Source organism: Mercenaria mercenaria, chromosome 11 (genome assembly GCF_021730395.1).
Source record: "Mercenaria mercenaria strain notata chromosome 11, MADL_Memer_1, whole genome shotgun sequence".
NCBI classification, from domain to species: Eukaryota; Metazoa; Mollusca; class Bivalvia; order Venerida; family Veneridae; genus Mercenaria; species Mercenaria mercenaria.
This window is the reverse complement of record NC_069371.1, coordinates 28641439-28663873: the sequence shown is the minus strand read 5'-3', so window position 1 is coordinate 28663873 and position 22435 is coordinate 28641439. Positions and strand designations below refer to the sequence as shown.

The following is a 22435-nucleotide window of genomic DNA, read 5'->3' as shown; positions in this document are numbered from 1 at the left end:
TAAAAACAACGCATTTTTTCTATTGAAATTAACTTGAATAATTCTATGTTTTCTGGTTTTAATTGATAAAAGCATATAACAGTCTGCGTGAAAAAAATGAAGATTTATCACGTTCTAGCTTCTGCATACAATAAAATAATTAAGTTTAATCATTTATTGGTACATGTAATACTGTTTGTGCACGCTTTCTTTTTCATGTTTAATTAGTGTCCTAACTCTTATTAAAATTATGAAAAAAAAAGTCCACCTTTATTTCTATAACATAATAAGCGACGGCCAAATTTGTTTAAAGAGATATCTCTGTTTTAAAAGTTAACACTACTCATTAACAGCCCTGAACGTATCGGGATAGTAGATATGTCGTATTACGAGATACAGTTCAGTTGTATCCCTTTTATATTTATATGTGACTTTATTCGTTTGTCTACCACATAATTGTCCTAATTTTCTGTCAAGAAAACCTGAGATTCTTGCACTGAATTATGTTCCATGTTTAGGCATTTTATTGTTGCAGAATTCCGTAAGAAAATCAGTATATTAAAATAACATTTCCGTGTTATTGTTACGGAATACTGCAACAATAAAATGCCTATATATGGAACATAATTCTGTGCAAGAGTCTCAGATTTTCTTGGTCAGGAATATCCTCCTTTCTATGTGTATCAACGTTAACCATTGTGTTTGACTATATCTTGTCATCAGACGTTTCTACACTTAGTTTATACTAATTTATTTTAGGTCGATTGTGAAGCAAGTTCTATAGAACTTATATTAATTACTCTCGACACCTCATTCCTGATGGAATCCATCGCCAGGAGGGTATGAGAGAAGAGGCCAGTTTCCTTTTTAATGCTGAGCGCCAAGCAAGGGAGCTACGTTTTTCACGCCTTTGGTATGACGTGGCCGGGGATCGAACCCACGACCTCCCGCACTCAAAGCGGACGCTCTATCACTAGGTTATAACAACACTTGACTAGAGCCCACAGCAATAATAGCCAGGAAGATAACATAGTTCAGCACTGAGGCCGCAGTAAATCAAATTAACGCTACCCAATTTATAATCTTGCTCAGTTTCTTCCACGTGACTGCATTTTTCTCCATGCGCTTATCAACAAAGAGACTAATCTGTTTCTCAGTCGGGTCATTTTCAAAGTCATATACGCTTAATGTTTTCGTGTTAATGTTCTTGATCATTCTTTTCATTTCAATTGACTTTGGAATTACTTTCCTGCGACTGCAACATACACAAGACAAACTGTGCTTATAAAATACAGATTTTAACCACGGCGGAATAGGGACGCTTTCATCTCTATGATACCAATTTAGGTTCAGAATTGCAGCAAAGACTGATCAAAATGTGATCCAGCGTCTGAATGGAAAATAATCACTTTGGTTTTTTCTATTGATCTTATTGAATTTTCCCGGTAAACTTCTAAACTTACTTTGTCGGATGCTGCAATATATAAGCTGTACTTCCTATAATCGTTGTTACCCAGAGTGTTAAAAGATGTCATACACTTATGTGTGTCAAACTGATATTTGCGTATGTTAACTGAGCACCTGCTTTCGATCTATATTTTGTCGTCTGACGTTCCTACACTTGACTAAAGTCCACAGCAATAATAGCTAGGAAGATTACATAGCTCATCACTGAAGCCGCAGTAAAACCAGCTCAAACGCTACTCAATCCGTAATCTCGCTCAATTTCTTCCACGTGACTTCAGTTTCATCTCGTTATAACAAGTAGTGACTGAGATACCAGTTTAACCAAACATTTGTTAGTAGAAAAGGGACATGACTTTTTGTAAAAAGTAAAACAGAGTTATGTAACTTGTGCATTGAATGTTATATCATTGCACAGTCCAAATAATAAGACGGTTTGGGACCGCGTGATAAGTTTTGACTGTCGTTGTCCCTTTAGAAGGATGACACCTATAAAATAACAGATCATATAATAAGTCATCCCGATAGGCCAAATAATTAAGGCTAATCATCTCAATTTGCATTATGACTGAAGTTTACTATCAATATTTTATTCCTTTGACACCAGTGAAGAGATTACTAAAAATGTTTAGAACTAGTTCCTTTCCGCTTCATTATGCACTTTGTGCTTCGTTTAAATGTTTGGGATAGTTGTTGGCTAGTGAAGTTGTCTCCCCTGCTGAAACGGGAAAATTATGTGAACAATTGGTTTTATCCTGTAAATTTGACCATGCCAAAGGCAGGGAGCTGTTTATTTGCAATCGGGTAATATCATTTTTTCACCAAAGACAATGTAGTATTTTCCATCTAGCCACAATTGCTCAATTTACTGATGTATTATAACTGACTACAGGTTTGGATATCAGACTTTCGGATACTGCAGTGGGTAGGGTCCAGTAACTGGATCTCTAGACAACCGGTTTAGAGCTGTCTAGGTGCCCAGTAAACAGTATGAATACTGGAAACGATATTGATCAGGTCGGCGTGACGTCACATCCGGAGCAATCGATTATGCAAATTACCTTGGAGGTGAAAGCAGGACCTCGCAATTCGTAGCGAATTAACTAGCGGTGTGGGTTGTGATGTTTTAATTCTCAAATGAAACAAATCAAGAGTCATCTTTTTTATCATCTGCAGTCCTTACGCTATGGTACAATCTATATATTTTTCAAAAAAAGTAGGGTTTTTGTGATAACTGATTTTGTGGCATTTTAAAACGGTCTGGAAAAAGTGACAGATTATGTATTGTCTGCTCTTCGGCGCTACGGATCAGATATAATTAAAACAAGTTCCCAAGCTTATTCAACATTTTCTCAGTTTGCTATATATATATTAATCTAAACTTAATATCTGAGAACAAAACATTTTTTTATTCAACTTCTTTGCTTGAAATCGTAGCAGTTGTTTCTTTCATCTCTTTCAAGTGTCTTGAATTTTTTTTCTTTTTAAGAAAGAACAGATCAAATAAATAGTAAATTAATTTTCTGATATTTTTATGTCTTTTTTAAATAAGCTGATTTTCTAAATGTTTTAATGCTCTGAAATAATTATATTGTTGCCATTTTCTGAAATGTACTTTGTGCGATATATTTTATTTAGTTAATGTAAAATGCTATAATGTCGAAGTACATTAAGTATGAAAGTCATTTAAATAAAGTTGAAAATTTATACTTTATTCTATATGTAATCTTATTGCAGACATTTTTTTTTTTTTTTTTTTTTGAAGAAATGTCCTTCCAGCCAAAAAATAGTTTGGTGAATTAACTTTAAAGTTTCAAATGAACTAAATGTTCGGGCATGTGTATTGGTTAAAGTTTTTTTATGTAGTAGCTCTATTAATCCCTTTGTCAATTGACACGCAAATAACAATAATGTGCATCTTCCAAATATCATAAGACCCTGAAGGCATACATCAAACGGATAAGACAGGAAATTACCATAAGGCCCCGAAGGGGTACATCAGAGGGATAAAACAAACAGGAAATCAATCTATTAAAAAGTGATAGTCATTAGGAACTGGTCAAAACTGATTTTCATCAATATACCACATACTGATTGGTTTCCATAGTGATTTATGACTGGAATGAATGCTTTAATTTTGTGGTATGTGGAAGCAGTCAATATTTTGACAGTCTAACAATTAACCAAAAAAAAAAAAAATGGATATTGAAAACTACAAGATATGACTAACATTATTCTAGACAAAGCGTGCAAATTATCGTTCTCAGTTTTAAATAATTGACAAAACAGAGATCAGTATTTTTTTTAGTATTTTCGTAATTGGAAGTCATCAATTTATTGATACGTCCTGGCTTTTCGTAAAAAAGAAACTAACATGCAGTTATTATATATATCATTTTATCTCCGCGTGTAACACAGTAGCTCTAGATGTCATATCACATTTAAAACAATTGTAACATATAAAAAAACGCTCTGTGTTATAAATGCTATTGTGATCCTGATACCCTTCGAGGGAGAAAAAAATCCCTTCTCCAGTATTTACGCATAATGTGCTATTAAGCTTTAAATTATGACTCCTCTCATTAAATTTCATACGAATGAGAATTTAGGTAAGAGGTGCTGATTTGATTAAATCTGAAGTGAATGAATCAATTTTGACACCACAGTATAAGCTATCTGGCTCTCAGAACTATTTTAATGGCAGGCTACTAAATAGAACGAGAAAAGTGAAACGAATGGAGAAACCTAATTAGATGAAATAGATTTTCTGTTTTATTTACTTTAAAAAGACCTCCGATTTTTTAAATTATAATTTTCATCCAGTCCGTCACAAATATGAGACCTTGCAGCTTACACGGATCAATGATGAATATCACGTCTGAAACCTAGAAAAGAAAGGTTTCTTTCTCGGGAGTGATTTCTGGAACATCATGCTACATTATAAATTCACTGACTTATTAATATTGCCCAAAATTTTACTTTAAGCAAAGAAAAACAACCAGCACAAGTGAAACATGAAACGCTTTTCAATTACAATTTAGCGTTTGCTGTCACCTCCGCTTGTTGCTACGCAACGCGATACGCTGAAGTGCCCGGATATCCGACCTGATCAATTAGTTATTTATCAAGAAAAAAAAAACAACAGGAAATGATTTTAAACATTTGCTGTCTTTTTCAAAGTGTTTGTGGTTTTAAATATTTTTGATCAAATGTTGTATTTTACTTGTAAGGAAGGGGATGCAAGGTGAGAGACTATTCATAACTTTATCATGACATCACAGTACATTAGGGGTTCTAATTGGGGTCCTTCTAATTGACCAATCAGAGAGCTGCATTTTCGAGTACCTGCCAGTTTCCACTTGGGTATAAGGAAATATATTTATCCTGGATGTACCAATTACTGGTGTATTAATGATTGATATTCCACAATACATGACATTTGATTCATATGCTTAATAAAATTAAACTCATTTTCAAGAAACAAATATTTTCTTTTCATTAAAAGTTAATTTTATTTACCTGGGAACAGAATTATTGGAAATAATAGGTCATGTTTTGACCTACCATGGTCGCCATCTTGGATGTTTACAGTTACCTATTACCGGTGGAATTGTGGGAAATAATGCTACTGCATTAAACTTCCATCCAGAAACACAAAAATAACAAGTAAACACAGCTGAAAGTTCTGGCTACTGGATTATTTAATCTGCTGTGGAGAAGAACAGTATATTATAACATATAACATGAATAAAATAAATGAATAATACCACAAACAGCACTTTGTCAAATTTTGGCAAAATCACAGATAAACCAGAATTATCACATTCAGTAGTGACTTAAAAGAACTCATCATGCCTCCTTAAAAACTTTACAGCACAGCAGAATTTCAGGTGTGTCCAATTACCACACTTTAGCTTGTAACTGTAATGAAATAAACAAAAAAACTTACCACATGCATAACATGCACACAATGGAAACAGGCTGATTCGGACCGTGGCTGATTCGGACCATGGCTGATTCGGACCAAATATTTTGGCTGATTCGGACCACATACTTTGAATAAAAGTAGATAATGACCATATATTTTGGCTGATTCAGACCACAAACTTTTATTTAACAGTCAATAATGACCATAAATTTTGGATGGTTCAGCAATTTCAGAAAATAATGTTGATTATAGCTTATATAGAGGTTTAACTTGAAGTAAAGACATAAAATATACACCGTACAAGCAGGTAAGAAGTTTTGACAAACTAAAATGCATCTAAATAAGGACTTTAATTATTCTTTGCATCAGACATTAAACTTAATACTTATGAATTTTATTTTTACTCATGACATTAGTGTCAGGAAAACTTAAACAATATGGGCCGAATAAGCCAAGTGAAATTGGTCCGAATCAGCCATGGTCCGAGTCAGCCTGTATTCGCACACAATATTGAATGAAATTTGATTTCTCAGTTCTTAACAGTGAAAAGTCGGAAGTTTAGTCTAGTAGTATTGTTCATCAAAAAGGGCGCCAAAAAGGGCCTGTGCGAGGCAGTGCTTGTTGACGTCATTTACAAGAGGAAACTCCTTCTGTCACTTATTTTCTGGGGAATTATTCTTAATTCATCAAGTGTTATACCCTACTAGTGTTATTGAAGTTTATCAGTAAAATACACTGGAAAAACATATTTTCTATCAATTCATATAGAATAAATAAGTAACTTACCCTTAGGAAGGACATATTTCACGGAAGATACACTTGACGAATTGTTGTGTAATTTTGTAAACAAAGGATTCCGGAAGTGCTCTTCAGGAAGTAAATATTCGAGATTTTCGGATTGCACCGGTAATAGGTAACCACCGGTAATAAGTGATGTGGGGATACAATAAACATATAGTGATTTTAGAAATAAATATCGCACTATTTTGGAAATCAAATTAAAAATTTTCACTGCACATGCCCCAGATGATGCTACAAACAACAAAACTTTGAAGTTTCATTGAAATATAATATCGATTTGTTACCTTCATTTTAGTTTTAAAACGTTTAAAATTTTACACAGGGAGACTATGATGAAGGCCGAGTAAAATGTAATCAATACCCAAGTGAAATAAGTATCATTCCACAATGCAATACAATACAATACAAATTTTATTTATTGTTGGTATGGCAAAATAAATCAACATTATATAGCTATAAATAGCTATTGACCGACTTATTTAACAAAATATATAACAATTGAGACACAATTTTAGTATGAGTAAAAAGCATTTGCACACATATTATTAAAACATCATAATGTAATAGCACATTTACATATAAAAAGAAAAGCCGAGGTACTGGTGCTAATCTTGACTGTAACCTAAAAATGCCTAAGACAAACATCGAAAATTGAAGATAAAAGAAATCACAAGTGTGTCTACTTTACTAAAACACCTATAAGCTTGAATTAGATTCAAGGTGACCTGATTAGCACCTGCATCTCGATTGTTGCAGCAAAACATAACGTTATATAGTGTGCATACAAACATAAAGCATAACACAAGTAATGCAGGTACAACAAGCAAAGAAGCAAAGAAAAATTCTGTAACAAAAATACAATTAGAAATACTATGCTTAGGTAAAAGTAAGCACAACAAAATAAAATCAGAGAAAGCAAAATGAAAATAAGCATGTAACAGAGGTTAACTCAAAACAGCACATGAAGAGCATCTGCATTTCTGTCCGCTCCAGGCATTGATCAGACTCCGGAACTGGCTCGGGTTTGTTTCCTCACGGAAGTGCTGAGGGAGTGAGTTCCAAAGTCTGGGCGCTGCTGAGCGGAAAGAGTTCAGGCCATACCTTGTGGTTCTAACTTGTGGAACCTCTGCAGTGTTGCTGTACCTAAACGAATATGAATTATTTTTTACTGTAATCAGATGATGAAGATAAACTGGAGCACGTTTGTTAAAAATTTTAAATGTTTCTAAGGCAATAGTTCTTAATCTTCTAATTTTTAAAGTTGGTAGGTTGGATTTAGTTAGGAGAGATGGATAGCATGATGTATAATCCTTGTAAATAAACCGTGTGGCTCTTTCTTGAATTTTCTCTATTTTATTTGTATTTACTTCACCACAAAAATGCCAGGTTAAGGGTCAGAAGTTGAAATTTGACATTATGATAGAGTAATAGATAATTATTAAGTTTTCCTAACTTACAAAGATTTTTCCCAATACGATTTAGCACATTTAACTGTCTAGAAGCCTTTTTGACGGTTTACAGTAGATGATGTGTAGCAAAATGTCATGGAAGCACAGATCCGATCCCCTAAACTCTTCCTTTTTAAGCAGTTAGAATTAAAGCTGTCACCATTTGTTTCATTAATTGTCATCAACTTTACTGTTAATACTTTAGAGATCACAATTTTGGCCCAGTCTTAATGAAATGAGGTCATAATGTTTGTTCAATAAAATATTTTGAGAATTCATTACTTAGGCTTGGTCACACATTAAACTGGAATCCACCTAAAAACCGGAATACACTTAAGTTACCATAACCGGAATACATGTACATCTGTATTTTTTTAATTAAAGGTATTTTTGAAGGTTTTTTGACAGAATTCAATCATATATCATAAATAAACCGCTAGACCACTGACCCTGTTTTGGAGTCAGTAGGTCAAATGTCAAGTTTGCAATTACCTTGAAACTTAAAACTGTTTCTGCACAGTAACTAAAGAATTTCATGGCCTTCAATTGTCAAACTTAATAAGATAATTGCTTGTGGTTGGTAGATGACCCTATTGTTTGTAGGGTTGGTAGGTCAAAGGTCTAGGTCACTGTGAACTTAAGGCTGAGCATGGTTTCTGCCAAGAAACATAAGTACCCTTTGATCATTGATGTCAAACCATTAAAAACATTGTTTACATACAAGATTTACATAAAATTTAATCATCTAGGTGTATGTCAAAACTGGGCCACTTGGAATAAAAAATACTAGGTCATTAAATTAAATCATACAAAAACTTGATTAACACTGCATACTGCATAGTCCATATTAATTTGTTACTTTATAAACAATTTTCTAGAAGAGACTGACCCATTAATAAACTAGATATATGAATTTATGATATATGTTCAGTAACAGTAGCATGGTAGAGGTTACATGTAGGTGGTACAATCATCAAAACATATTTTGTTATTTCAGATATTTCCTGTATACCAGAACAAGGTTTGGCCGATACTACCATGGGAAAGACATTGCAAAAGGGAAGGAGAAATACAATGAAGATGGTCATACCATCATTGAACCAACCATGTTTGATAGTATGGACACTTAATACATGTTCATTTTTATAGTAGTCTCTTAAGATTATGGTGGTGTACTTGTAAAGACAATCAGCAAATAACATATGCACGGCATGTGATTTCAACATTCTACAGTGTTTATGCAAAGCCACGTACCTGTTGAGTTTAGTACTTTAAAATCTTAAGAAAGCCTAATTTTCAAGCATGGACACATAATCACACTAAAATTTTTGAGTGTCTTTACTTGTATATTAAAATTTGGACTTGGAATGTTATAAAATTTGAATTATAAAGGCTTTAAGGATGTAAAAATGCATGCCCATCTTTTTACATGTATTTGACAAGCATGTTTTTAAGTTTATTTATAATCGCCACTGATAATCCATACGGGCGACTCCTCCAGAAGACTGTTACATGGAGACATATTGAGTGGGGTAAAGTGCAAGATATTGAAGAACCTCCAATTTATGAGCTTCCATGGTTCTTAAGCATGCCAGGTGTAAAATGGAACCATTATCCCAATGTTAGTAATTTTTAGTTGGAAGAACTGGAGCTCCAGTTTGTGACCCTTAGTTTTTGTAATCAGTGTAATCACTGCAGCTGCTCTTATTTGACCAAGTTCTGATAATTTCTTTTATTTGTAGAACTTGAGATCACACCCATACCAATAGCACTGGACAACTATGCTTATATTGTCATGGATACAGAGTCCAACACATGTGTTGTTATAGATGTTGGAGATGAAGAAGCTATTATGGTAAGCATTCAATTTTTATTATTTAATTCCTCAATGTTGCTTTTGCCTGTTTAAAAATACTTCAGAGATATTGCTTGGTATGGAATTACGAAGAAATAAAATTGTAATGTCAAATAATCTATTCAGGCTTTGTTGAGCAATTCTTAAAATCACTGATTGCAGCCTACCAGTACATTGTACTAAAATTGTACAACATGAGTTAATTTTGATCATTAGTCAATTTTTCTATCTCAATATTTTATTGAAAAAATGGACTTCTTACTGTCATTTGGGCTTTCAGTTATTTTCATATTTAATTTGTATCAAATTATTCTACTTTCAGAGATTTTTGGACAAAATGAACGTTATTCCAGCAGCAGTTCTTACTACGCATAAACACTGGTAACAAAATCTTCATTATATATCCTTTCCGCACCTGTAACGTACATAAAACCTAGAAGCATCTGATGGCCCTTTCATGCTTCTGTAGAGTCAACAGTTATTAAATAAAGTCATTTTGAAAATATTTCTGAAATGTTTAAGTTTGCAGTTCTCAGATACGGAAATATCTGACTGCTACATTATGGAACCCTGTGGGATTTGTGTTTTTTGGAGTGCAAAATTTAATCCTTCCATGTGAAAGCCCAGGTATTTTTAAACTGTTAGAAAGTGCTGCAAATTGCTTTCCCATTAGCCAAGAAAAAGACAGTCCAAAATGCTCAAGTTCTGTCTAGCTTTAAGCAAAATGCTCAAGTTCTGTCTAGCTTTAAGCAAAATGCTCAAGTTCTATCCAGGTTTGAGCAGAATGATGGAGTTATATCAAGGGTTGAGCAGAATGCTCGAGTTCTATTCAGAGTTGAGGAAAACACTTGAGTTAACGGTATATTTAGATTTTAGAATGATCCAATCACAGAAAATATAAGGAAAATTGCTGGGGACTTCATATATTACATAAGTCTGCCCTTTCAACATTAGAATTTAATTAAATGAAATTTCTGTTGCAATTGAAATATCGGTAGAAGTAACAAATTGAATATGATTTCAATTTAACCTAATGTAACTTTATTTTGAAAAGTGTGAGTGACTTTGCCCAAGCTCACAAAATTTTGCAAGTACAAAAACTGAGATGGAAATGATGGTGTTTATTTCTTCAGCTTTCAGTCTTGATCTGCTATAAATATGCATTCATTCCAGCCTTTTCTTCTAAACAAGTTTCTTCTGGTAAACAAAGGCATTTCCAGTCTAGACAAGTAAGTTTTTTCCTTTACCAGAATTTATAAATTCCCAGGTATTTTTCTTTTGCATTTTACAAAACTTTATAAACATTCGTATGTGTTTATATCAGGGATTCTATTTAGGTTATTTTCAGTGGCTGAAGTCATTTCTTGTTGTCAGGCACCTTGCCAATATGTAAATGCAGGGCTGAGGCTATAATAATTACTCTGCAATCACTAGCTAGAAGTCATTAAAACTTCATATGAAGCTTCACACCCAAGAGAAGATGCACATATTGTCTGTGTTTTCACTGCTTTTCAGTTAGATGATTTTTCACCAAGTTATTGCCCTTTGATTATTATACGCCCGGCGTATTATGTAATGACACCGGTGTCCGTCTGTCTCTCCATCCATCTGTTAGCAATTTCGTGTCCGCTCTGTAACTCTTGAACTCCTTGAAGGATTTCAGAGAAACTTGTCACAAATGTTCACCACATTAAGAAAACAGAGCGCATGTTTCAGATGTCTCGCTTCAAGGTCAAGGTCACACTTAGGCGTCAAAGGTCATACCTTCGGGCATATATTGCTTCGCATTGTGGTGCTGTTGTTCAACTTTGTATACTTAAGTAGAATTCTTATCCAGAGTATTTCTTGGTAACCACTGGTTGGAATTCATCAAAACGTAGTAGGGAGCTTCATTCCCAAGAGGAGATGTGCATATTATCTTCATGTTCCGGTCAGATGATTTTCACTGAGTTATTGCCCTTTGATTACTCAGCATAATGTGTTAGTAAAATATTGGGTTATCCAAGTCAGGAGTATTCCTCAGCAACCGCTGACTGGAATGCAGTGAAAGTTCATGGGATACTTCACTCCAAAGTGGAGATGCGCATATTTTCTTCATGTTCCAGTGGAATGATTTTTCAATGAGATACTGCCTTTTGTTTATTCAGCATTAGTGTACTGTATATACCCAGTCAGTGAATTCCACTTTCGTTCCACTTTTAACATGCACTAATTATATTTCAGGGAGCATCCATCAGTTTTACTGATACTTCTTGAATGTGTTGATTTTTTTTAATTAAAAAAACATTTTATTTGTATAGAAAATAACGACATGCTTTCTTGAAGAGGGACTACATTGCTGGGATCGAAGGTAAGAGAAAACTTGACCTGGGTGTAAAGGTGTATGTAGGATACGATGATAATGAACCAGGTGTGACCCAGTATGTATCCTTACTGTTTTCTATATTACAGGGACCATAGTGCGGGTAATGCAGGTATGAGGAAGCGGTACCAGGGATTGAAAGTCTATGGAGGATATGGTGATAATGTTCCAGATGTTACACAGTATGTATTCTTGCAGTCTTCTGTATTACATGTACAACATTAGTCCTGCTCTCTTGTTTGAAAATGTAGGATTTAAGCTAAACCACATGATTTTGACATTTTGTGTTTGAAAATTTTAATTTTTAGCTCGACTTTTCAAAGAAAAAATAAAGCTATTGCCCCGGCATCGACGTCACCGTTGGTTAAAGTTTTTGATAAAGTCCTATATCTCTGTTACTATCAAAGCTTTCGACTTGAAACTTAAAATAGTTATTTACTATCAAAGTCTACACCAGGAGAAATTTGAATTTTGACAGAGTTATGCCCCTCTTTAACTTAGAATTTTTTGGTTAAAGTTTTTTTTAGCTCACCTGTCACAAAGTGACAAGGTGAGCTTTTGTGATCGCGCGGTGTCCGTCGTCTGTCCGTCCGTGCGTGCGTGCGTCCGTAAACTTTTGCTTGTGACCACTCTAGAGGTCACATTTTTCATGGGATCTTTATGAAAGTTGGTCAGAATGTTCATCTTGATGATATCTAGGTCAAGTTCGAAACTGGGTCACGGCAGTCAAAAACTAGGTCAGTAGGTCTAAAAATAGAAAAACCTTGTGACCTCTCTAGAGGCCATATGTTTCACAAGATCTTCATGAAAGTTGGTCAGAATGTTCATCTTGGTGATATCTAGGTCAAAAGTTCGAAACTGGGTCACGTGCCGTCAAAAACTAGGTCAGTAGGTCTAAAAATAGAAAAACCTTGTGACCTCTCTAGAGGCCATATATTTCACAAGATCTTCATGAAAATTGTTCAGAATGTTCACCTTGATGATATGTAGGTCAGGTTCGAAACTGGGTCACGTGCCTTCAAAAACTAGGTCAGTGGGTCAAATAATAGAAAAACCTTGTGACCTCTCTAAAGGCCATGTTTTTCATGGGATCTGTATGAAAATTATTCTAAATGTTCATCTTGATTATATCTAGGTCAAGTTCGAAACTGGGTCACGTGCGGTCAAAAACTAGGTCATATGGTCTAAAAATAGAAAAACCTTGTGACCTCTCTAAAGGCCATATATTTCATGAGATCTTCATGAAAATTGGTCAGAATGTTCACCTTGATGATATCTAGGTCAAGTTCGAAAGTGGGTCACGTGCTGTCAAAATCTAGGTCAGTAGGTCAAATAATAGAAAAACCTTGTGACCTCTCTAGAGGCAATATTTTTCATGGGATCTGTAGGAAAGTTGGTCTGAATGTTCATCTTGATGATATCTAGGTCAAGTTCGAAAGTGGGTCACGTGCCATCAAAAAATAGGTCAGTAGGTCAAATAATAGAAAAACCTTGTGACTTCTCTAAAGGCCATATTTTTCATGGGATCTGTATGAAAATTATTTTGAATGTTCATCCTGATGATGTCTAGGTCAAGTTCGAAACAGGGTCATGTGCGGTCCAAAACTAGGTCAGTAGGTCTAAAAATAGAAAAACCTTGTGACCTCTCTAGAGGCCATATTTTTGAATGGATCTCCATAAAAATTGGTCAGAATGTTCACCTTGATGATATCTAGGTCAAGTTCGAAACTGGGTCACGTGCCTTGAAAAACTAGGACAGTAGGTCAAATAATAAAAAAACCTTTTGACCTATCTAGAGGCCATACTTTTCATGGGATCTGTATGAAAGTTGGTCTGAATGTTCATCTTGATGATATCTGGGTCAAGTTTGAAACTGGGTCAACTGCGTTCAAAAACTAGGTCAGTAGGTCTAAAATTATTAAAATCTTTTGACCTCTCTAGAGGCCATATTTTTCAATGGATCTTCATGAAAATTGATCTGAATGTTCACCTTGATGATATCTAGGTTAGTTTCGAAACCCTATCTAGAGGCCATACTTTTCATGGGATCTGTATGAAAGTTGGTCTGAATGTTCATCTTGATGATATCTAGGTCAAGTTTGAAACTGGGTCAACTGCGTTCAAAAACTAGGTCAGTAGGTCTAAAATTATTAAAATCTTTTGACCTCTCTAGAGGCCATATTTTTCAATGGATCTTCATGAAAATTGATCTGAATGTTCACCTTGATGATATCTAGGTTAGTTTCAAAACTGGGTCACGTGCAGTCAAAAACTAGGCCAGTAGATATAAAAATAGAAAAACCTTGTGACCTCTCTAGAGGCCATATTTTTCATGAGATCTTCATGAAAATTAGTGAGAATGTTCACCTTGATGATATCTAGATAGAGTTCAAAACAGGGTCATGTACCTTCGAAAACTAGGTCAATAGGTAAAATAATAGAAAAACCTTGTGACCTCTCTAGAGACCATATTTTTCAATGGATCTTTCATGAAAATTGGTCAGAATTTTTATCTTGATAATATCTAGGTCAAGTTCAAAACTGGGTCACATGAGCTCAGAAACTAGGTCACTATGTCCAATAATAGTAAGAACGACATTATACTCAAAACTGGGTCATGTGGAAGAGGTGAGCGATTCAGGACCATCATGGTCCTCTTGTATAAGTTTTTACTTACAAAGCTCTAATTCAGAGTCAAGCACTGAAAATAGTTGAGTGTGCTGTCTTATGGACAGCTCTTGTTACATGCACACAGTCTAATGACAGAATTTTATATTTACATACATAGCTGGTAAAGGTACTTTAATACGTTCAAAATGAAAAAGAAACAAATTGTTTTCTAATAAGGTACATACAAATTCTCCCAACATACTTGTTTCTGTGATTATCTGTCAAGTGTAATATCAATATTTTATTGTCATACTGAATGAGATCACAATTTTAATCCGGTCTGAATGGAACTTGATTAATTCAACAGATGTCCAAACAAGTTTTATATTTTATCATCTGGGGTCAAATACAGCTTCACTAAGTCAGATAATAGAAAAACTTTGTTAACACTCAAGAGGCCATATTTTTATCCCATCTTCACAAAACTTTGTTAGAATGATTGTCTTTATAAAATCTAGACAGAATATAGCTTGAAGTCCCCCCTTTATTATACTCCCATCTCTGAAAGAGCGCAGTGTATTATGTATACGAGTGGCGGTCAGCGTCCAAAGCATGTCCGCTCTCTAATTCGAACAGTTTTCATCCGATCTTCTCACCAAACTTGCTGACAATGTTTGTGGGCATAATATCTCAGCCAAGTTTGATAACCACCCAAATCGCCCCAGGCACTCTTGGATTATGGCCGAATTAAGCCTTGTCTGCTCTCTATGTAGAACAGTTTTCATCTGACATGCGTATTTTGTGACAGTCTGGCACTCTTGTTTGGTTTGTTATCCTCTTTTTGTTTGGTATAAAATACTGTCATAGTTACATACAAACATGACCACCTTAGTAGAATAGTAGTAGGGTGCCTGCTTTGAGTGTGGGAGGTTGTGGGTTTGCTCCTTGGCCACGTCATAACAAAGACATGAAAAATAGAACTTGTAGCTTCCTTGCATGGCACTTTGAGGCTTAAGAGGATAGTTCCAGGGGTCAGTATGATGTGACTGGGTGGGGTATCATGTCACCTGCCTGCGGTGTGATATTCCTGTGTCAGGCAGAACTATAAAGCTGAGCGTTATGTTCACTGCTACAAGTAGGCAGCATCATTTTTATGACTGAAAAATAGTTGAGAAGTATGCTTAATTGGAACATACACACACACATATGCTCTCTCAGACACAGATCTGTTCTTTAAAGCTGACTGTAACATATTAAACATACCATTTTTTTGTTTTTAGCACATTAATGGATATAGAACAGGTGAAGTTTGGAGGTTTGAATTTCACAGCAATCCACACACCTGGTCACACAGTAGGCCATGTATCGTACCTTCTGGATGGGCAGGCTCTAGGAGCTCCAGACTGCCTCTTCTCCGGCGACCACCTCTTTCTGGGTGGCTGTGGTGAGTATGTCTTTTCTGCAAGATAGACATTTCTTAAAACTGATAAATCCTTTTATTATATACCTGTAAGAATTCTGTCAAAAATAAAGCTTGTATTTCACAAGTAAATATTAACAGGCAGAAAAAATTTCTGTATTGTACCTTTTGTATTGTATGTTGCCAGAATTCTTTCTTTTAATATGTATGACCCAACACAGTTCTATAAATAGCGCACACAAAAACTTCACTCATTTCTATTTTAACAAACATTTAAGATTTTGTTCGATAACAAAACAACAAACAAAACATCAGAGTTATATAATAAAAGGGTCATTACAACAGTAGCTAGATCTGGGATTTTATATTCGGCTCTCGTGGATCTTACAAGGATGGATCACACTGATCTTATCTGGCAAAATCCACTTGAGCCAAATACAGCATCCCAGATTGAGCTACTATTATAATTCCTATTATATTTGCTGAACCTAAAAAGCAACAGTTGTTTTATTTTAGAAATAATGTATAGAAAAACCGTGTTTTAACGTTATTAATACACAGAAAGAGGTTATACATCCGTGGAATAATTCCACGAGGGCATAGCCCGAGTGAATTATTCTGGTGACGTATAACCGATTTTGAGGGTGTTAATTAAGGTAACACAATTTTGCTCTACATTATTTCGATTCTAATATGCCCGTAATCTAAAACAGTAGATAAAATATAGTAGCGCTCTTTCTTGGTCGCAACAAAAACATTGACGTCATCGCATGTTAATGGACGTCATTCTAGCGTAAGCGTGTTTTAACAGAAACAAGCATATTAGAATGTTAAATCTGACAGCTCGCAGGTTCTTTGTGACAAAAGTTATCAAACCCAAACAGAGGTTGGTAGATTTTATTCCTTGTAATTTGAAGTATTGTGTATGATGCCACATTGTTATGATGCCACTGCTTAATTTGTGTTATTGGTCCACCATTTTTATTACTAATCATGTGACTGTGTTAAATCCAATAGAAAGGACAAGAGATTTAGATTTATTAATAGTATATTTTAAACTGCACTGGCTTATCACCCAGTAGATACTGTTTGAGATTTATAATATTGTAAATATTGTTGTATATAATTATTTGTAAAATTTCAGGTCGAATATTTGAGACGCCCCCTTTAAAGATGCTAAAGTCACTAGACATTGTAGGTAGATTAAAGAAAGACACTTTAGTCTGGCCAGGTAGGTAAACACTTATTGTGAAGTATAAATTCCCCACCAAAAATAACTTTATTGAAATAAATTACCGTATAGCTTATAAATTTTAGCAGGTTTGCATTTACTGTTAATACAGAATGAACTAATGTAACTATATGTGCTTTGTGTAGTTTTTATGCCCCAGATATCCTTCACACTTTATTGTGCACTCAACTCTTACAGTTATTATCCAATTAAAATGAATATTAATACAGTTCATCAACTAGAAGTGCACATTGCACATTTTGTTGGAAATGCCATGTCTGATTATTACTATTTGGACTTAACATTACTACAAATACATCATTATACGCCCGTTTGAAAAACGGGACGTATTATGGGAACGCCCCTGGCGGGCGGGCGGGAGGCGTCCACAGACTTTGTCCGGAGCATATCTTCTACATGCATGAAGGGATTTTGATGAAACTTGGCACAGTTGTTCACAAGAACCAGGTCCCTAGGTCTAAGGTCAAGGTCACACTTAGAGGTCAAAGGTCAAATTCAAGAATGACTTTGTCCGGAGCATATCTTCTTCATGCATATAGGGATTTTGATGAAAGTTGGCACAATTGTTCATCATCATGAGAAGGAGTGTCGTGCGCAAGAACCAGGTCCCTAGGTCTAAGGTCAAGGTCACACTTAGAGGTCAAAGGATACAAGAATGAAAACTTTGTCCGGAGCATTTCTTCTTCATGCTTAGAGGGATTTTGATATAACTTGGCACAAATATTCACCACCATGAGGTGGAGTGTCATGCGCAAGAACCAGGTCTCTAGGTCTAAGGTCAAGGTCACACTTAGAGGTCAAAGGATACAAGAATGAAAACCTTGTCCGGAGCATTTCTTCTTCATGCATAGAGGGATTTTGATATAACTCGGCACAAATATTCACCACCACGAGACGTAGTGTCATGCGCAAGAACCAGGTCCCTAGGTCTAAGGTCAAGGTCACACTTAGAGGCCAAAGGTCAGATACAAGAATGACTGTCCGAAGCATTTCTTCTTCATGCATGGAGGGATTTTGATGTAACTTGAAACAATTATACACCATCATGAGACGAAGTGTCATGTGCAGTTCCCTTCTTTAGAATTACTTCCCTTTGTTGTTACTGTAAATAGCTTATATTGTAACTTTTTCATTACTATTCGTAGGGAAAAATCGGGACCACTTTTCTGTAGTACAACATGCATGCTACATCCAATTTTGAGGTGTAGTTTGACCAGTCTCTATCTTGTAAAGATTTTTGTGAGGACTTACAATTTTATTTTTTTAGCTCACCTGTCACAAAGTGACAAGGTGAGCTTTTGTGATCGCGCGGTGTCCGTCGTCCGTGCGTGCGTGCGTGCGTGCGTGCGTGCGTGCGTGCGTCAGTCCGTAAACTTTTGCTTGTGACCACTCTAGGGTCACATTTTTCATGGATCTTTATGAAAGTTGGTCAGAATGTTCACCTTGATGATATCTAGGTCAAGTTCGAAACTGGGTCACGTGCCTTCAAAAACTAGGTCATAGGTCTAAAAATAGAAAAACCTTGTGACCTCTCTAGAGGCCATATATTTCACAAGATCTTCATGAAAATTGGTCAGAACGTTCACCTTGATGATATCTAGGTCAAGTTCGAAACTGGGTCACGTGCCATCAAAAACTAGGTCAGTAGGTCAAATAATAGAAAAACCTTGTGACCTCTCTAAAGGCCATATTTTTCATGGGATCTCTATGAAAGTTGGTCTGAAAGTTCATCTTGATGATATCTAGGTCAAGTTCGAAACTGGGTCACGTGCGGTCAAAAACTAGGTCAGTAGGTCTAAAAATAGAAAAACCTTGTGACCTCTCTAGAGGCCATATATTTCATGAGATCTTCATGAAAATTGGTCAGAATGTTCACCTTGATGATATCAAGGTGAAGTTCGAAAGTGGGTCACGTGCCGTCAAAAACTAGGTCAGTAGGTCAAATAATAGAAAAACCTTGTGACCTCTCTAGAGGCCATATTTTCATGGGGTCTGTATGAAAGTTGGTCTGAATGTTCATTTTGATGATATCTAGGTCAAGTTCGAAAGTGGTCACGTGCCATCAAAAAATAGGTCAGTAGGTCAGATAATAGAAAAACCTTGTGACCTCTCTAAAGGCCATATTTTTCATGGGATCTGTATGAAAGTTGGTCTGAATGTTCATCTTGATGATATCTAGGTCAAGTTCGAAACTGGGTCACGTGCGGTCAAAAACTAGGTCAGTAGGTCTAAAAATAGAAAAACCTTGTGACCTCTCTAGAGGCCATATATTTCATGAGATCTTCATGAAAATTGGTCAGAATGTTCACCTTGATGATATCTAGGTGGAGTTTGAAAGTGGGTCACGTGCCATCAAAAACTAGGTCAGTAGGTCAAATAATAGAAAAACCTTGTGACCTCTCTAAAGGCCATATTTTTCATGGGATCTGTATGAAAGTTGGTCTGAATGTTCATCTTGATGATATCTAGGTCAAGTTCGAAAGTGGGTCATGTGCCGTCAAAAACTAGGTCAGTAGGTCCAATAATAGAAAAACCTTGTGACCTCTCTAAAGGCCATATTTTTCATGGGATCTCTATGAAAGTTGGTCTGAATGTTCATCTTGATGATATCTAGGTCAAGTTCGAAACTGGGTCACGTGCGGTCAAAAACTAGGTCAGTAGGTCTAAAAATAGAAAAACCTTGTGACCTCTCTAGAGGCCATATATTTCATGAGATCTTCATGAAAATTGGTCAGAATGTTCACCTTGATGATATCTAGGTGAAGTTCGAAAGTGGGTCACGTGCCGTCAAAAACTAGGTCAGTAGGTCAAATAATAGAAAAACCTTGTGACCTCTCTAGAGGCCATATTTTTCATGGGATCTGTATGAAAGTTGGTCTGAATGTTCATTTTGATGATATCTAGGTCAAGTTCGAAAGTGGGTCACGTGCCGTCAAAAAATAGGTCAGTAGGTCAGATAATAGAAAAACCTTGTGACCTCTCTAAAGGCCATATTTTTCATGGGATCTGTATGAAAGTTGGTCTGAATGTTCATCTTGATGATATCTAGGTCAAGTTCGAAACTGGTCACGTGCGGTCAAAAACTAGGTCAGTAGTCTAAAAATAGAAAAACCTTGTGACCTCTCTAGAGGCCATATATTTCATGAGATCTTCATGAAAATTGGTCAGAATGTTCACCTTGATGATATCTAGGTGGAGTTTGAAAGTGGGTCACGTGCCATCAAAAACTAGGTCAGTAGGTCAAATAATAGAAAAACCTTGTGACCTCTCTAGAGGCCATATTTTTCATGGGATCTGTATGAAAGTTGGTCTGAATGTTCATCTTGATGATATCTAGTCAAGTTCGAAAGTGGGTCATGTGCCGTCAAAAACTAGGGCAGTAGGTCCAATAATAGAAAAACCTTGTGACCTCTCTAAAGGCCATATTTTTCATGGGGTCTATATGAAAGTTGGTCTGAATGTTCATCTTGATGATATCTAGGTCAAGTTCGAAACAGGGTCATGTGCGGTCAAAAACTAGGTCAGTAGGTCTAAAAATAGAAAAACCTTGTGACCTCTCTAGAGGCCATACTTATGAATGGATCTCCATAAAAAGTTGGTCAGAATGTTCATCTTGATGATATCTAAGTCAAGTTCGAAAGTGGGTCACGTGCCATCAAAAAGTAGGTCAGTAGGTCAAATAATGAAAAACGTTGTGACCTCTCTAGAGGCCATATTTTTCATGGGATCTGTATGAAAGTTGGTCTGAATGTTTATCTTGATGATATATAGGTCAAGTTTGAAACTGGGTCAACTGCGATCAAAAACTAGGTCAGTAGGTCTTGAAATAGAAAAACCTTGTGACCTCTCTAGAGGCCATACCCTTGAATGGATCTTCATGAAAATTGGTCAGAATTTTCACCTTGATGATATCTAGTCAAGTTTGAAACTGGGTCACGTGCCATAAAAAACTAGGTCAGTAGGTCAAATAATAAAAAAAACCTTGTGACCTCTCTAGAGGCCATACTTTTCATGGGATCTGTATGAAAGTTGGTCTGAATTTTCATCTTGATGATATCTAGGTCAGGTTTGAAACTGGGTCAACTGCGGTCAAAAACTAGGTCAGTAGGTCTAAAATTAGAAAAATCTTTTGACCTCTCTAGAGGCCATATTTTTCAATGGATCTTCATGAAAATTGATCTGAATGTTCACCTTGATGATATCTAGGTCAGTTTCGAAACTGGGTCACGTACGGTCAAAACTAGGCCAGTAGGTATAAAAATAGAAAAACCTTGTGACCTTTCTAGAGGCCATATTTTCATGAGATCTTCATGAAAATTAGTGAGAATGTTCACCTTGATATCTAGGTAAAGTTCAAAACAGGGTCACGTACCTTCGAAAACTAGGTCAATAGGTCAAATAATAGAAAAACCTTGTGACCTCTCTAGAGACCATATTTTTCAATGGATCTTCATGAAAATTGGTCAGAATTTTTATCTTGATAATATCTAGGTCAGGTTCAAAACTGGGTCACATGAGCTCAAAAACTAGGTCACTATGTCAAATAATAGAAAAAACGACGTCATACTCAAAACTGGGTCATGTGGGAAGAGGTGAGCGATTCAGGACCATCATGGTCCTCTTGTTTTAAGATTAACTTCCCTTAGTTGTTAGTATAAATAACTTATATTGTAACTTTTTTATAATTGACCGTAGGGAAAAACCAAGACCACTTTTCTGTGGTACAACATAGATGTTACTTTCCAATTTTAGGTGTATTTTAAGGTATCTCTACCTGGTAAGGAGTTTTTTTGTGGACTTAGAAAAACAAAACACTTACAGTTATTACTAAACAACCACAAAATTAAAATTCCATTTGCAAGTACAGGTGCTAGAGTAAAGAAATTTGCTGTGACGGGCGTATATTGTGACATTCTTGCACTCTTGTTTCCTAGTGTACTTAACTCCTATTAAAATAAAACTTGGTATACATCATGAGTATGAAGTGGGCATTCACATTATTTGTGGTATATTCTTACTAGGTGGGGGGCCAATAAGGTCTACCATGCATCCCCTACTAGACTTTTTTTTATAGGTACCAAATTGTTCGGCAGGACCAACTCTTTCAAAATAAAAAAAGGCATTTGGTAGGGGCATGCTCCCCTGGATTTTTTTTTTCGAGGGTACCATTTTGTGCGTTTTTCTGCATTTCAAACATGTTTTTGTTACTTTTAAGATACCGATTTCGGAAAAAAATAAATGACGTTAAAAGAATCGCGTACATTTTAGTTAATATAGTTAATATAGATCTACAGAAAAATAAGAGTTTTGAAATAG

At 35.6% G+C, this 22435-nt stretch overlaps 1 protein-coding gene across 1 annotated transcript in view; it reads left to right on the top strand.

The window, feature by feature from the left end:
• The first annotated feature begins 2138 nt into the window (after positions 1-2138).
• LOC123532376 (probable hydrolase PNKD) overlaps positions 2139-22435 on the top strand; it is a 42176-nt gene continuing 21879 nt past the window's right edge. Inside the window, exons 1-7 of the mRNA XM_053517040.1 lie at positions 2139-2247; positions 8618-8736; positions 9363-9475; positions 9798-9856; positions 11927-12019; positions 15728-15891; positions 17012-17098. Coding sequence (XP_053373015.1) covers positions 2213-2247; positions 8618-8736; positions 9363-9475; positions 9798-9856; positions 11927-12019; positions 15728-15891; positions 17012-17098 — 670 coding nt within the window. The 5' untranslated portion in view covers positions 2139-2212. The remainder of the gene's footprint in view (positions 2248-8617; positions 8737-9362; positions 9476-9797; positions 9857-11926; positions 12020-15727; positions 15892-17011; positions 17099-22435) is intronic.